Source organism: Hesperophylax consimilis, chromosome 18 (assembly GCF_061612785.1).
Source record: "Hesperophylax consimilis isolate HC1 chromosome 18, BYU_Hcon_1.0, whole genome shotgun sequence".
NCBI classification, from domain to species: domain Eukaryota; kingdom Metazoa; phylum Arthropoda; class Insecta; order Trichoptera; family Limnephilidae; genus Hesperophylax; species Hesperophylax consimilis.
The window spans coordinates 32,624,259-32,641,852 of NC_142853.1; the positions used below are offsets into that span (position 1 = coordinate 32,624,259).

At 35.2% G+C, this 17,594-nt stretch overlaps 3 protein-coding genes across 3 annotated transcripts; 2 read left to right on the plus strand and 1 right to left on the minus strand.

Moving 5' to 3' along the window:
- The first annotated feature begins 1,259 nt into the window (after window positions 1–1,259).
- On the plus strand, window positions 1,260–13,775 carry LOC149415681 (uncharacterized). The gene is made up of 6 exons (XM_089642415.1): window positions 1,260–2,185; window positions 3,238–3,511; window positions 3,776–3,970; window positions 6,881–7,041; window positions 7,727–7,879; window positions 11,758–13,775. Exons 1-6 carry the CDS (start codon window positions 1,358–1,360, stop codon window positions 13,444–13,446), a joined length of 3,300 nt encoding a protein of 1,099 aa, XP_089498541.1. The 5' UTR covers window positions 1,260–1,357; the 3' UTR covers window positions 13,447–13,775.
- Window positions 9,648–11,558, minus strand: LOC149415682 (uncharacterized). Its single transcript, XM_089642811.1, has one exon. The coding sequence runs from the start codon at window positions 11,198–11,200 to the stop codon at window positions 9,683–9,685; it is 1,518 nt and encodes a 505-aa protein (XP_089498937.1). The 5' UTR covers window positions 11,201–11,558; the 3' UTR covers window positions 9,648–9,682.
- A 1,447-nt stretch (window positions 13,776–15,222) lies between the features above and the next one.
- Window positions 15,223–17,473, plus strand: LOC149415683 (uncharacterized). Its single transcript, XM_089642522.1, has one exon. The coding sequence runs from the start codon at window positions 15,276–15,278 to the stop codon at window positions 16,806–16,808; it is 1,533 nt and encodes a 510-aa protein (XP_089498648.1). The 5' UTR covers window positions 15,223–15,275; the 3' UTR covers window positions 16,809–17,473.
- Window positions 17,474–17,594: the final 121 nt, after the last annotated feature.

Below are 17,594 nucleotides of genomic sequence, written 5' to 3' on the forward strand. Positions count from 1 at the left end.
CTATACGGGAGGTAGGGTGATTGGCGATCTAGTCTACTATGGGTGTTATATATCTATGCTCATGATATACCTACTACGCTACTACCCATAAATAAATCACTATACTACCATAGTTATACCCATAAATAAACCACTCTCGTTATACCGCTCAACATACTACCATAATCATAATTCTGTTTAAAAAAAACGCTACTAATTTTATAAAAATCTTTGGTATAACGAAAAGCGCCCACTTATATTGTACACAGGTTCCTATTTTTATAATTTTGTGATAATCTACTGTTACCAGCTCTGTACCGTTTTTGTTAAGTATGTTATGTTATGTTTATGTTATGGTATGTTTATGTTATGTTTTGTTTATTTATGTTACGTTATGTTATGTTATGTTGTGTAATCAATTTTATCCTGTAATTTGTTGTATTTATCACTCTTAATGGGTGAAAGCCAATATAAAGAATAATAATAAAAAATACTACTATAAATAAACCCATAAATAAACAATAAACTCTTCACCATACATCATTGTGATTGGTTTATTTATGCTATACAATATCTTCAAATCATGGATCTTGATCATAGATATTATATCCGATATTTATTTATTTAGGAAAACCAACAGATTTTTTACATCTTTCATATACCAGTACCATAGATACCACTATTAATTTATTTATTTATTTATTTATCGTTTCTTTACATTGTATCTTTTTTTTAAGTTATAATTTTTAACCTCACTAGGACAAGCCTGTGTTAATGTTGTTAATTAATTATCAATCAGGGTTGCCTTTGTTATGTTCTAAAATACCTATAATACCTACATGTTCAAATTCCCCACAAGTTCTTTTATCTCCAAAGTTCTATTTAATTAGAATTCACTTTTTATTATTTAGTCGTTTTCGGATTTTCTCTTTCCATCAGGCAATAAAAATTGAATTTTCTTTTAAAATTTTCTGCAAAACAAGACGAAGTTATGGTTCTCATAGTTATTATTTTTCAATGTGGTTGGATAGTCAAGAAATACTCAAATATCAGGCACTTTCCCCACAAAAGGTTCTCCCCGCAAAATAACCCGTTCTTGAAAAATCTTAGAAACTCTCCGCAATTTGGGAAATTCCACACAAACTGGCAGCCCTGCCACTCGCCACTAGAAAGAAATCAGAAATCTAGAAAGAAAAATGTTAGCAAATGTTAGTGACTGGCTAGAACACTTCTGTGGGGTGAAATTGAAACGCCATTATATAATTTAAAAAAAACTTTATCTATGCAAAAGAAATGTCAAATAGACAAAAATGTTTTATTTACGGTTATTTAGGGATACATTTTAAATTAATTTAAATATTAGCAAAGCACAAATAAAATGGATACAGATATCCAGTCGAAATGTAGGGGATGCTTGGAAAATACTGTCGATATGGTTTCATTGTTCGAAAGCGACGATTCAACAATGTTGTGTGAAAAAATGATGCGCTGTGCTACCATTCACATAACTAAAGACGATGGTGGGCCTACACAAATGTGTACAGTATGTTTGGAAGAATTATTTAACGCTATTAAATTTAGGGAAAAATGTGAACTTAATGATAAAAAGATTAGATCAATGCTTCAGCAACTACACGAAAAGTCTAACCTTACCGATGATGCCGATAAGCTTTTCACCAAAACTGATAGTTCTGAAGAATCTCAGAGGTCACAAGAAAGGTTTAATATTAAAGAAGAAGTTAGTAATGACTATGATAATGGCTACGACTTTTTTGACAGCGCTCTGGGTCTTAAAAATGAATTCCTCGATGGTTTAAAAATTGAATTTGACAGCGAAGAAAAGCACCACATAGTTACTTCGGTTCGTAATTCAAAGAAACCTAAAAATATATCTGACTGCGAGGATGTTCTTCTTATGAAGAGAAAGCGGAGAAAAAAGAAACTAAGGAAAAGAGAACTTAGAGAGAATGTGAAAGAAGATGTTATCGTCCCAAAGAAACGAGGAAGGAAGCCTAAATTATTAGAGTACACACAAGACGAGGATATTATGAAAGTTTTACAAAATAATGAACTGCAATGCGTCGTATGTATGAAATTGTTTCCAGATATTAAAACATTTAGGAGCCATGCTAAAATTCACTCAAAGACCCGAGACCACACTTGTGACCAGTGCGGGAAACAGTTCAAATATAAAGATAATTTAAAGGTTTGTACTTGTAACATCTTATAACTTTGACCAAACAAAATAATATAGGTAATCCATTAGGATTTCTGGTATTTATTATATTATCTTACCCTCTTACTTATCCTTTTGCATATAATGTGACGCATAAGGTTGGAACAGTGAAAGACTTATTACCACGGCGTTTGAATGGTTAAAATGGCCTTAAGCCAGGCTTAAGGCCGACTTTACCATGCCAATGTTGAACCGGCATATAAGAATCTATTTAGTATGGCAGTTAATATTCTACCTATTATTATTATTGATAATAAAACAAAATAAATAAGTATACCATCTTCTTAACGATTTTTATCAAATCACTAAAGTAGGCAATCACTGTTTATATTGTAGGAATCACTGTGGACAAGTGGGCAATCTCTGTTTATATTGTGGGAATCACTATGGACAAGTGGGCAATCTCTGTTTATATTTGTGGGAATCACTATGAAGAAGTGGGAAATTGCTGTTTTTATTGCAGGAATCACTTTGAATAAGTGGGCAATCGCTGTTTTTACTGTAAGAATCACTATGGACACGTGGGCAATTGCTTTTTATTTTGGGGAATCACTATGGACAAGTGGGCAATCTCTGTTTATATTGTGGGAATAACTATGGACAAGGGAAATTGCTGTTTTTTTTGGGAATCACTATGGACAAGTGGGCAATCTGTGTTTATATTGTGGGAATCACTATGGACAAGTGGGAAATTGCTTTTTTTATTGTGGGAATCATTACGGACAAGTGGGCAATCGCTGTTTTTACTGTGAGAATCATTATGGACAAGTGGGAAATCGCTGTTTTTATTTTGAGAATCACTATGGACAGTTGGTACATGTAGCTATATGTTTTGTTAATTTAATTCAAATTTCTTATAGTTATAGTATATTATAATCGATGGAAAGATTTAATAGGTAATTAATTAAATATTATGCAACAATTTATGGGTAGGACCAAACCTGCACGCATTAAAAGTGAAAATTTCGGGCAATCTTTACCGATTTTACTCCTATCAAATATGTACAAAATTGTGTTTGTAGGTCCACGCCATGACCCACACGGGCGAGAAACCTTGGAAGTGCGACCTGTGCGACAAGAGCTTCAGCAAGAAGGACAACCTCGCCATTCACAAGAAGCGCCACCTGAAGGAGCGTAACTACAGCTGCGAACAGTGCGGTTCTTCCTACTACACCAGCTATGAGCTCAAGACGCACATGCGCGTCCACACAGGCGAGAAGCCGCATGTCTGTACGCTCTGCGGGAAGAGATTCACCGCCAAGAATAACCTGTACATTCACCAAAGGAGTCACACAGGTTTTTTTCAAAGTCAAAGCTAATGAGACTATTACATCGTCAGTGGGGTGTTTTCACAAACTAGGGATTCCAATCATTTTACTTTTCTAATTCTTATCATCATACTAAAAATGTGTTATTTTAATATTTTCAATGTTTTTAAATTAGATCTAATATCATAAACGGGTTTTTTTTTCAAATAATTTCCAGATAACAATGAAATTATTACTATTTTTTTTGACAATTGAAAAAATACATTAAATACCCTATTGTTTTGTATTCCAGGTGAAAAACCCCATGTCTGCACGGTGTGCGGCAAGCAGTTCACGTCCAAGAACATCCTGTCTATCCACTCACGCATCCACACGGGCGAGAAGCCCTACATCTGCTCCGTCTGCGGGAAGAGATTCACGGCCAACAAGCTCGCCGTGCACATGCGCACGCACACGGGGGAGAAGCCGCATGTCTGCCCGCAATGTGGTTAGTAACATTATAATTTTTTGATTCTGCCCAGTCACTACGGCAGCATACAAAAAGTTTGTGCTTCGGTATTGGAGATACTGGAGGTTGGGTATAATCCATTGGTGTTGTCAATACTGCATTGACACTTAATACACAATTGACGCTTAATACACAATTGACACCTAATACATAATTGACACCTAATACACAATTGACACCTAATACACAATTGACACCTAATACACAATTGACACCTAATAAACAATTGACACCTAATACACAATTGACACCTAATACACAATTGACACCTAATAAACAATTGACACCTAATACACAATTGACACCTAATACACAATTGACACCTAATACACAATTGACACCTAATAAACAATTGACACCTAATACACAATTGACACCTAATACACAATTGACACCTTATACACAATTGACCCTTATAAACAATTGACACCTAATACACAATTGACACCTAATACACAATTGACCCTTATAAACAATTGACACCTAATACACAATTGACACCTAATACACAATTGACACCTAATAAACAATTGACACCTAATACACAATTGACACCTAATACACAATTGACACCTAATACACAATTGACACCTAATAAACAATTGACACCTAATACACAATTGACACCTAATACACAATTGACACCTAATACACAATTGACACCTAATACACAATTGACACCTTATACACAATTGACCCTTATAAACAATTGACACCTAATACACAATTGACACGTAATACACAATTTACCCTTATAAACAATTGACACCTAATACACAATTGACACCTAATACGCAATTGACACCTAATAAACAATTGACACCGAATACACAATTGACACCTCATACACAACTGACACCTAATACACAATTGACACCTAATAAACAATTGACACCTAATAAACAATTGACACCTAATAAACAATTGACACCTAATACACAATTGACACCTAATACACAATTGACACCTAATACACAATTGACACCTAATAAACAATTGACACCTAATAAACAATTGACACCTAATAAACAATTGACACCTAATAAACAATTGACACCTAATAAACAATTGACACCTAATACACAATTGACACCTAATACACAATTGACAACTAATACACAATCGACACCTAATAAACAATTGACACCTAATAAACAATTGACACATAATACACAATTGACACCTTATACACAATTGACACCTAATAAACAATTGACACCTAATAAACAATTGACACCTAATACACAATTGACACCTAATACACAATTGACACCTAATACACAATTTACACCTAATAAACAATTGACACCTAATAAACAATTGACACCTAATAAACAATTGACACCTAATACACAATTGACACCTAATACACAATTGACACCTAATACACAATTGACACCTAATAAACAATTGACACCTAATAAACAATTGACACCTAATACACAATTGACACCTAATACACAATTGACACCTAATACACAATTGACACCTAATACACAATTGACACCTAATAAACAATTGACACCTAATACACAATTGACGACCGATGTGTCTGAGCGTATCAATCTTTACTCTGGTCCAAAAGGTTACGGGTTTAAAACCCTGTAAAAAAATACAAATTTATTAAAAATATAGTTTTTTCTCCTTAGACTTTAACAAAACCTTTAACCCCTTACTAATAAATGTGTTTTAAATTTTCACAACTAATAAAAAAATATTTACCATACATTTACCCTTCAGATATTTAAATATTTTTACCTATGTGTCCCAACGACGCGACGCGATGATGAAATTTTTCATGGAATTTCGGGATGCTTCTGAGGTATTTTAAATGTGCTATATATTTCTTATTTTTAAAACTGTCCTAAAAACAAATATCAATTTAGAAACAAGATAAAATTATCTTTGAGATGCATTTGAAATAAAAGTTAATATTTCTAAATACTTAATAAAATTTTAATATCACATATGAAAATATTAACAAATAAACATTTTATGCGAAACGTGCATTATTTTGAAAGAATAGATATTTATAAAACATTCCTTTTGTGTAGGGAATTAATAAGAAAACTATCACTTCACTTTTTATGCCCTTTATTGGAGCTTACTTGGCCACATTTTGGGCATTGGCAAAACCCACGAGAAAGCGACATATAAGAGACGAGCTAACAGTTTTACACAGTAAATGGTTTCCCAGATTTTCAATAAATTTCTACCATCTTTATACAGTGCATTAATATTAAAAAAATATTCAGTTGCGAAACATTTTTGCGAATGCCGTTTTGTCGTTGCATCAAAAATTCCCGTGAATGTTTATTTTATGTGTTTTCTGAATTCAATGATTTTTTTTTTTATAAAACCTACAAACTTTAGATAAATTATGAAATATAGTTAAATTTATTTGCTTTAAACGACAATTAATAGTTTATCTGTTTTTGTGTCAATATTCGGAGGTATGATTTTTTGATTGAGTGCGTACGAATTCAAAACCAAACCTGCAAAAATCTTCCATGCTCAACGCCTTTTATCGTCAATATCTTGTAGATCCAGTGGTTATGCAATAATTTATTATTTTTTTTTTTTTCTTTTTAAAACTTTAACTGTCCATGAAAAATTCCACCAATTTGTAATCATGCACTTTGAAAATTTTTAGGATGTTATCCATGGAATCAAGTATATTTATGAGACAAACTTTTAAACGATGAAAAATCTCCGCGTTATAAAAAAAAAACTTTTATAAAGTATGTTTAGAGACTAGTGGAATATGATGTTTATGGCTAGTCCTTCAGAGATTTGAAGTTTTAATGGTTGTTTATCACTCGTTGTGTAAAATTTAAAACACGCTTATGTATTAGTATGGCCCTCATGTACGTATTGTAAATATTTTAGGCAAACAGTTCTCGGCAACAAACGTGCTGGTGATACACATGAGACGCCACACGGGCGAGAAGCCGTACGAATGTAAACTGTGCGGCCAGACATACGGACACACCCAGTCACTCAACAAACATATGAGGAAGCAGCATAAAATGGTCACCAATGGAATGCAGGTATACAATAACATAATAATGTACATAACATTGCAATTTTACCGCATGAGCGCATTGATTGCTGGCGACATGTGTGATTCCTCAATCAATCGCCACTGCGTTTTTCTCTTCTGATTTGCATCTTTCTCTCTTAATTTATTTTTGTTAACCTCTGTCTGTCTGTTACTAATAAACTAAAAGAGCTTATTAGCATAGAAAATAGTCCATGAGGAAAACTATTTTCTTCAGGGCCTCCTGTGTAGAGTTAATGTAAAAAAAAAAGATTTAGGACGGGTTGTTTCATAGAAATTCAAATGGCCATTCAGGGGCATTTGTTTTAAGACAGTCCCCGTTTCAGCTTTTGAACTAATTGTGATCAGCAGAAGAGGGCAACCATCATGTTGTCAGCTTACTACACTGATAGAAAGCTGAAACGCACCTAGAATCGGCGTTTAACGGGGACCTTTCAAATGTAAAAAAAACAAAATGGTGATGAATTGCCATTTGATGACTTTGTCACACATGAATTTGTGCAAAACAACTGAGCCAGTGTGATTCGCAGTGAAATGGTGATGAATTGCCATTTTATGACTTTATCACATGTGAATTTTTGTGAAACAACTGAGCCAGTGTGATTTGCAATGAAAAGGTAAAAGATTCAATAGATTCTTCCATTGTTTCATTGTTGGATATAATCTAATTATAGCTACAGATGCAGCAAATCAACGAAGCCCACAGAGCTCTGCTGGATGAGAAGATGGATCCCTTGATCGGAGTCAGAGTAAACAATACCTCGTTGTCACCGAGAGCTTCCTCACCTCCGTGTCCTCAAATGGCCATCTCCGTGGACTCCACTCACGTTAGTTGTTAACTTTTTTAACTTGTCTGTAACAATTATCTTTAAATATAACAGTGGTATTCTAACAATTTTGTTGTACCATAACACTCTTTTTAAAAATATGCTTAAATTGTCGGATTTTCACTAACTTGGTATTTCTATATAAAATCGTAATTGATGCATTTGATAGTCTAGAATTGCTTTCATTGCTAAGCTTTCAGATTCCATTACATAATACTAGAAATTGGGATTTATTTCAGTGCAGAAATTCTGGGACTAACTATCATGTTATGTATTCCTCACTACCCAGAATACTAATGGAGGGAAATAATTATGCCGAGTCAGCTGACATCTTCAATTTTTTGTTTTGTTTTATGGGAATACCATACAAGAGTCCCAACTGCCCCCCACAGTCTGGAGCCAGCGGGACTATGGCTGATATACAATTACAATTGATATGATTTACAATTTTGAAAATGACACTTAAATTCAAGGCAAATCCGAGTTTTAGAGTTCATTAACGGAAGTTACCGACACACATCCGAAATTAGTATTTGTAATATTCATTTTTTTTATTTATGTGAGTACCGCACAAGAGACCCAACTGCTCCCAACCGTCTGATGTCAGTGAGACTGTGGGGCATCCCCAATCAAAGTATGTTGTGGGGTTGAAGGCAGTGGCGAGGGTCAACTCAACTGTTGACCCGTCAATTATTATTGTTCGTTTTCTCTCCTAAAGAATTACATATTATACTTTAAAATATTTTTTCTATTTTTCAGCCAAACCACATCTCTTCCTTGGACGAACACGCTTCCCTGGCGCATGATATAATATTAAAAATGACGTAGATTTGAAAAGTTTGATCTTTAAAATTGTATTTTGTTGCAAAAATGTGATTTGTACTAATATACTCTTTTTGTTTTTGTGTTGTATTGAGACTAAAATCTGGACTGTTTTCATTTATCTTATTTAATGTAAATAACTTATGTAGGAGGTATTGACGACTGAAAGAAACTCATTTGTATCAGTATTATAAATAATTATTTGCCAAAGATATTCTTGTTTTAACTTGTTTGACCCCTGTTTATCTCCTCAGGCCTCTGCCATATTTTTACATCGGTCGGAGTATTTCCGCTTTACAATAAAATCCATGAATGTATTCGAAAACTGCTTTTGAAATGTGATAAAATAGGCTTTCGAATTTTATTATTACAAAATAATTTTTTTTTTTAACAAAAACATAAAAAAAAAATTAAAATGGTTCACTTCACGTTTTTTATAACTTAAGTTACTGATAATGAAAAAAATTATAAAAACGCACGCATTTTATTAGACAGATGTATTACAAACATTAGTGTCACTTCATTTTTTTTGTTGTTTCATATAAAATAATTAATAAAAAAATTCATGAAGTTTCATAATTTTTTTTCAGATAGCGTTCGGAATCTTTGTTTTGCTTTATTTTCATAAAGGTGTACATTTTATTTCATCTGAGGTTAACTTTTAGATTTGAATATAAAGAGTGGCGTTTTCTTTTTCTAACTACGTTTAGTTTATATTTCTCACCACAACAGTAAGGAAGATACATATAAGGATTTCTTCGAGACTATATGAGTTGTTCCCAAAAGAGAACAATTTAGCCTGAAGGATTAAGCTTATTCCAGAAAAGTTTCAGAACAAGATATTCCAAAAGAACTTGCAGGCAAAGAAAATGCATATCTTTTTGTGGTATAATATACACAGAAGGAATAATAAAAATTAATTTACTAAAAAGTTGTGTGTTTGTTAAGTTGTATATATTTATTAAATACATTTACAATGGTTTAACTCAGTGAGCTAAGTTTTATTAAATCTGGTATCGTGGCCTGTTTCTTGAAGGGATGGTTGGTTTTGAGATGTCTGGTGAGGTCACAGCCTCTGAAGAAACCTCTTCCACATTGCGGGCAAACGTGCGGAGTTTGGTTCTTGTGATGTTTCAATACATGGAATTCCAACATGCTCGGGGCTGGAAATTTTCTGGGACAATCTTCTACGAGGCAAGGGTATTTTTCTGCATTTTCGTGCTTGGTCATGTGGATGTTAAGACTACCCTTTTGCATGAAACATCTGCTGCAGATGTGACACTGGAATGGGGTCTCCCCAGTGTGTTTCCTCGTGTGGTTTTCCAAGTTTGAGAATCGCTTGTTGCAGATGGAACATATTCCCGATCTATCCGAGTGTACTTTCCCCATGTGGAGCTTCAGATTGCCTTTGGTAGTGAAAGCCATGGCACACTGGTCGCAGATGTGTGGTTTAAGGTGCTGGTGGAGGAATTCGTGCTTGATGAGGGCGTCCTTAGATTTTACGCACTTTCCACAAATGTTACAAGAGAATTTGCGTTCGTCCGTATGAACGAGCATGTGTTTCTTGAGTGTAGTTCGGCCGGCGAAGGTTTTATTGCAGATGTGGCAAGAGAAGGGCTTCTCTCCGGTGTGCGTGCGTGTGTGACGGATTAAAGTAGATTGTTGCGAGAAGGATCGGGGGCAATAAGTGCAGTGGTAAGGCATCTCCCCCGTATGGCGTCTCATGTGTACAACCATATCTTTTTTGCGATAGAACTGTCTGCCGCATGCGTCACACGTAAAGGTTCTGCCGATGTCGGAGTGGAACCTTCTGCAGTGACCCTTGAGAGTGCCCTTGTCGCGGAAGCGCTTGGGGCAGTCAGGACATTGGAAGGGCCTCTCCCCGGTGTGGGTCCTGGTGTGGGCGATCATTGCAGCCCGAGACTTGACTACCAAGCCACAGATTGCACACTGTACTATTCCAATACTATTTACATTTCTCCTTAATTTCTTTTCCATCTTAGATTTCTTTTTCTTTTTTGAACTGTCTTTATATTTTTTATGTTTATATATTGATATAAATGAATCATCATCACTTTCGCTTTTAAATTGACTCAGAGGCAAAAGGTCCATGTTATCTTCTGACGGCGACATGTCGTCATATTTTGGTTCTTCTTTAATACTGAATTCTAGTTCTGTTAACTCAATGTGTTCCTTATCTTCTTCCTTTGTTATATTTGCTTCCAATACCTTCCTAAGTCTTTCATCAGATTCTCTACATTTCATAACAAACTCATAGGCTTGTGACAACTCCTCAATACAGGGTCCGCATATTGCAATAGGCAAGCCGTCGTTTTCTGAGACTTGAATGCTGGCACATTTCATCAATTTTAACCCATATTCTGGAGAATTGCTCGAATTAAAGAGTGGGAACATACCAGCACAGTTTTGTAAACAAACTCTACAGCTATTTGCCATGTTGTCAATTATAGAAGACGTTTCGGATAATTGGGTTGGCATTAGGATTGGTATCTTATCACATTAAAGGTTGTGAACACTATCAATTGTTTTTTGGTTATATATTAAACCGCAATTGCGGTAATTATTTACCGCAATTGCAATTGTCCAACGATATTGATAATCCTACATTATTATGTATGCAAAGAACCTCATCTGGGCACTACTGGAAGGTTGAATCTGATTTACAATTAACAAATCTTCTAAACATTGAATGCATTACTTCATCAGTCCTTAGAAAACAAATACATATATTTTTTTTTAATTCTGACAAGGCAGTAATTATTTAATTATGGCAAAAACAACGATCGACGCAATTCCCGAACTGTCAATGTCAAACAATTATGCTCAGGCATTTTTATTTACTTCGTTCGAATTATTCTATTTCCATGGTCTATAGTGTCTATGTTTGTCTCTGGATTTTATTTGCTTTCTGAGAGTGGTTTATTTATGCTTTCTGGGCTTCTGTATCTTTTCACCTGTGTTCAGTGTTGTTTACTTTTTTCTTAATTGACAATATTGACATTGAATGGGTGGCTTATTTATGACACAATTGACAGCAATTTGACAGTTCAATATATTGGCTTTTCGGAAGCTTGAAACTGAACTCCACGATGGTAGACTATATCCGTTCTACTTGTCGAATATGTTTAATGGAAGGCAACCAAAAGGTTTCCATATTCGAGATCCAGGACAACACCAAATACAGTGACCTGATGAAAGAGTTCACAGGAGTGGAATTGCTTCAAAATGGTAATCTCCCTACTAGCATTTGCGCAGTTTGTTCGTCTGAACTTAAAGTTTTAATGAAATTCGTTTCCAAATTTAGAACGACTAGTGAAAAACTCAAGGATGCCATACATTTGAATGTCCCATTTAAAAAGATTTTATCAGGTTTTGTTAAAGAAGAGGACGATGAGGAGGATGATAATCTTCCACTGAGCAGCATTGTAAGTGCCGCTGCTATAAAGATAGAAACGCAGTATTCTGATGTAGATGACGCTTCGGATATATATTTTGAAAACAACCAGAGTGATGAAGAGCAACCCAAAGACCTCGAGAAGAAGCCTGTAAAGTTAGAGAAAAAGTCTGAAAAGAAACCAGAAAAGAATTCTGAAAAGAAATCAAAATTAAAATATACCGTCGCAAAATGTGGAGAGTACGGTTTGAAGAAAAACATGATTCAGTGTTTAACTTGTGGTCTTCTTGTTCAGAACAGATCCGCTTTCACCGTCCATTACCGGAAGCACACGGGAGAGAAACCGTGCGTGTGCCTGCAGTGTGGCAAGTGCTTCACCCAGATGGGCTCCCTCAACGATCACGTCAAGAGGCACCACCTGAGAGACGGATATGAAATCAGCGGGCCGCTAGCTGAAACCGTTAAAAAAATGCGAGTCAAGGGGAGGTTTAGCGAGTACCGTTTTACTTGCGATGCTTGCGGAAAGAGGTTCTGGAAGAAAGGTGCGTTGACGATTCACATCCGCGTCCACACGGGAGAGAAGCCGTACCAGTGCACACACTGTCCCAAGCGCTTCGCACAGTACTCGGAGCACCGCCAGCACACACGCATTCACACCGGGGAGCGCCCGTACTCCTGCCACATCTGCGGCAAGACCTTCGTAGCCCATACCCCGCTGAGGCGACATCTCACCGTTCATTCCGATGAGAGGAAGTACAAGTGCAAGATGTGCGATACGTCTGTTAAATCCAGTGACTCTCTTAAGAAACACATCCTAGTCACGCACACAACCGAGAAGTGCAACGTGTGTGAACTATGTGGTGCGGCATTTGCTATGAAATACAATCTGAAGGCTCACATGCGAGCACGCCACTCGGAGCGGTCGGGGACATGCGAAGTCTGCAAGAAGCCATTCTCAAACTTGCAAAAACACATAAGAACCCACTGCCCTAACAAGCCATTTGCTTGCAACCTTTGCACCAAGCGCTTCTTCAGTCAGAAGGGTATCTCAGCACACATGGAAAAGCATCAAAATGAAACTGCTTTGTTTGGGTGCTCCTTTGAAAATTGTAATTCAGCTTTTTCAAAGCAATGTAAATTAGACTTTCATATTTTAAAATACCACACAAACCATACTCCCCACGTATGCCAGTTTTGCTCAAAAGGGTTTTACCGTTTGGCAGATTTAAGAAAACACATAAAATCATCTCATGACCTCCAACCCCAACCTCCTCTCGTTTCACTAGATCAAGTTTCTGTACCTATTCAATTAATTGAAACCCAAGGATGAATAATATTATTTTCTATTTGTCTTATCAGATTATTTTCTAGATGTAAAAAAATTATTTGTTGATATTGGAAGTAAATAATGGAATGTACAAACTTTTTATCATTTTATTGAAATTTAAACAATTTTTTAACATAAGTATTGAGATTTTACATACAATATTTTAAAATGTTTTATATCAATTTTATTAATCCAAGGAATAAACATATGTTTAATGTAATTACAAGATATTTATGTGAACAATATTTTTAAATCATAACACAAGAATCCCTGTGAATTAAATGAATAGTCTTTGATACTTTTATACACTTTATTTCAAGTATTATTATTTATTATCAACTGCTCTGTATTTTTTATTTGTGTATAATATTTATCGTGTTATACATATTTACTTGTACTCAGGATTGGTCCTATTTTCATGTTATGTATACATATTTGTAATAATTAGAATAAAATAACTTTGTTTTTACATATTTTCTTGTATTCAGGATTGGTCCTGCAAAATATTATTGACTTTTAATTTATGAATTTTATTGTTCTGAATTTTTTTCACCAATAAATCAACAATTTTCACATTTTTATTTTTTTACATTAACTCCACACAGGAGGCCATGAAGAAAGTAATTTCCCTCAGGGCCTGTGTCATCCTTGGAAATGCTGTGAGGGGGTTTTTTGAGGAGAGGAAGAAGTGTAGTTCCTTGGATCATTTTTCGTTGATTTACCGGTCAAACTCCCCACCTGAAGCCTGTGCTTTAAAGATTGCAGTCCTTTTGTTAAGATAGAGGATAAGATGAAGTTTTTTCAAAGTGAATTTTAGGGCTCCAGACTAAAGGTGGCTACCAAATTCAACAGTGGGGCGCACTTGCGTTTTGTACAGGATCAGCAGTTGTGTACTATCTGTAGCCCTGTACAGTATCCTCAGCTTCTGAGAGGCTAACATGACTCCGGCTTCGATGGACCCCTGTGCCTGAGCTGGTCAGAGTTAAACCAAGCATATCAATAGAAGTCATGATATCAAAAAGATTGCTTCTGTTGAAGGAAACTATATTATAATTTAGATCCCCTTTAGACGTGAGCAGATATGATTGGGCCTTTGAAACATTAAATTCGACGAGGTTATTTTTACATTCAGAACCACTTTCGAGGTAAAATTTTACATTGATCATATTTTTCTTCTAAATCTTCCTGTAATTAAAGTTACATTTTTTTCTCAATTAAAGATAAGTTTGAAGGTTAGGAAATACGCATAAATTATTAAAATAACCCAAACTCACATTACAAACCTATTTTGTGCATGTTTACTTAAACCCCCGACTTAAATAATTGTCTCCTTAAGAAATTTAAGATCAAATAAGTATTGTTTTTTTTTTTAACAGCATTTTAACGTAGTGGGATTCGAAAAATTTACCCAATATCATTTTTAACGATTTTTCATTTTTTTTACCCATCACATGAATTTGGTTATATAACCTGAGTTTCATAATTTTACAATAATCTTTTCGAAGTATCCATAGCGGTTACAACCTTTGCGTCGGAATATATCTACGTAACAACACGTATTGCCTGGATTCACATTATTTTCAGAACAATATTAATATCAATGTTTTATAATAAATAAATAAATTGTTGTTCAGAAAAAAATGACGTTAGCTCTAACTTTGTACGGAGTCATAACAACTGTTATGTTACCTTGCAAAAGGTTGGCGTTCGCTGCTCTCAACGAAAAATGGAACATTTCATTTTAAAATCTATGACTTAGTTGTTGTCAATATAATCAAATATAATGTTTGACAGTTAGAATAATAAATAAATTTTTATATTTAATCATAAGGATGAGTGAGAATATACTAACTTGTCGAATATGTTTAGCGGAAAGCAATAAAAGCTCTTCAATTTTCGACCACAATGATTCTTCGAAATATAGTGATTTGATACATGAATACTTGGGATTAGAAGTTGTAAAAAATGATAACCTTCCTACTGGAATATGTGTAGAGTGCTCATCAGAATTAACGATAGCTGTTAAATTTATATCTAAATATCGAATATCAAACGAAAAATTGAAAGATGCTTTAGTTTTAAACGTCCCCTTTTATAGACTTTTATCAAATTATATCAAAAAAGAAGACGACGAAGAAAATTTGCCACTCAGCATTGTGAGTGCCTCTATTAAAATTGAGAAAGGTGAACCTTCCGATTTGGAGAACTCCTCAGATAATGTATTTTACACCGACAACAACAGTGACCAAGAGAAATTCAAACCGGAAGCAAAAGCACATTTTACTGTTCTTAAATCCAAGGAGCATGGATTGAAAAAAGATATGGTGCAATGCTTAACTTGCGGGCTCCTAGTTCAAAATAAATCTGCATTTATCATCCACAACAGAAAACACACGGGGGAGAAGCCGTGCCAGTGCCCACACTGCGAGAAGAGCTTCACGCAGATGGGGACCCTCACCGACCACATCAAAAGACATCATTTAAAAGATGTGCGGTTTATCCACGCCGAAGCCTTAACGGAACGCATCAGAAAAAAACATCTCAAAGATGAATTTGGGTTTGAGAAACGATACGTCTGTGATACATGTGGCAAACAGTTTCTGAAAAAGAATTATTTAACAGTACATACGCGGGTTCATACAATGGAGAAACCTTACCAGTGTTCATACTGTCCCAAAAGCTTCAGACGGTGTATAGACTTTATCCAACATAAGAGAATACACACCGGAGAGAGACCGTACTCCTGCCATGTTTGTGGAAAGACGTTTGTAGCACACACGCCACTCAAACGCCATCTCACGGTTCATTCCGATGAAAGAAAATACAAGTGCAGCATCTGTAACACAGCCGTCAAATCCAGCGATTCTTTGAAAAAGCATATTCTCGTCATGCACTCCTCGGAAAAGCGAAACGTCTGCACCGTTTGCGGGTCTGCCTTCGCCATGAAGTACAACTTGAAGGCGCACATGAGAGCCCGGCATTCTGAACGTTCGGGATTTTGCGAATTATGCAAAAAATCATTTTCTAATCTGCCAAAGCATACGGCTACTCATTTGGTGGAGAAGCCCTTTGGTTGCCATATGTGTAGTAAACGGTTCTTTCGGGAGAAAGGATTATCCGCACATATGGTGAAGCATGAAAATGAAAATGCCACATTTCCGTGCTCCTTTGAGGACTGTAACTCTGCCTTTTCTAAACAGTGCAAGTTGGACTTCCACATCTTGAAGTACCACTCCGATCACACCCCGCATGTCTGCCAGTATTGCTCCAAAGGGTTCTACCGCCTTCCCGACTTGAGGAGACATTTGAAATCCAACCATGATAGATTAACCGAACCCATCATTCTCAATACCTTTCCGTGCTGATCAAATTATTGTAAATGAATTTGTAAATTTTATTGTAAAAATTAATTTTAATACAAGTTGAAGAGTAAGAGTTGTTTCAATCACAAAGATTGATTGTATATTAGTACTAAAACTATCAATAATATTCTAATCATTTTCTAGACAGACAAGAAGGTCTGAAAGGTTTTTTGCCTTTTTAAAAAAAGATAATAATATGATAATATATTACTTTCTTCATCCAACTATCTTATATATTTATAAAAACAAATGTAAATGTTTTTAATTTTTTTTTTTTAAAGAAAGACCAACATTCCCGGGTTACTAATAACCTGACAATATTTGAAAATCTCCTACTACCACCACAGTAAGCTGAAAATGTTGCTTGTGTTGTGATGGAGGACTTAGCCAGCCGAGGAATTGAACACACTACACCTGGGTGGGACCCAAACGCGATGTCAACTCGGCCACTGACCGGTCGGTTGTTTGTTTGTTCAAAATCTTAAATCAATGATAATTCTTCACCTTTTGCTTTGAAATTTTGACACAACGTTGCATTCGAATATGTGTGTTTTTATATACCTATATTATATAGACAGCTGAAAACGTGTTTTTTTTTTAAAACAGCGCCATCTGTTGGACGTAAAAGCAAAAGGCGCTATGGTTTCTCTATCTGTACAGACAGACTGAGCCACAGCAAAGTGTGGCGGGGTACAGCTAGTTAATAATAATAATGTATTTATTTTATTATTATAATCTGCTTCATAAAAGTATTATTTATTTAATTAAAAACCATTATGTCATTGAATA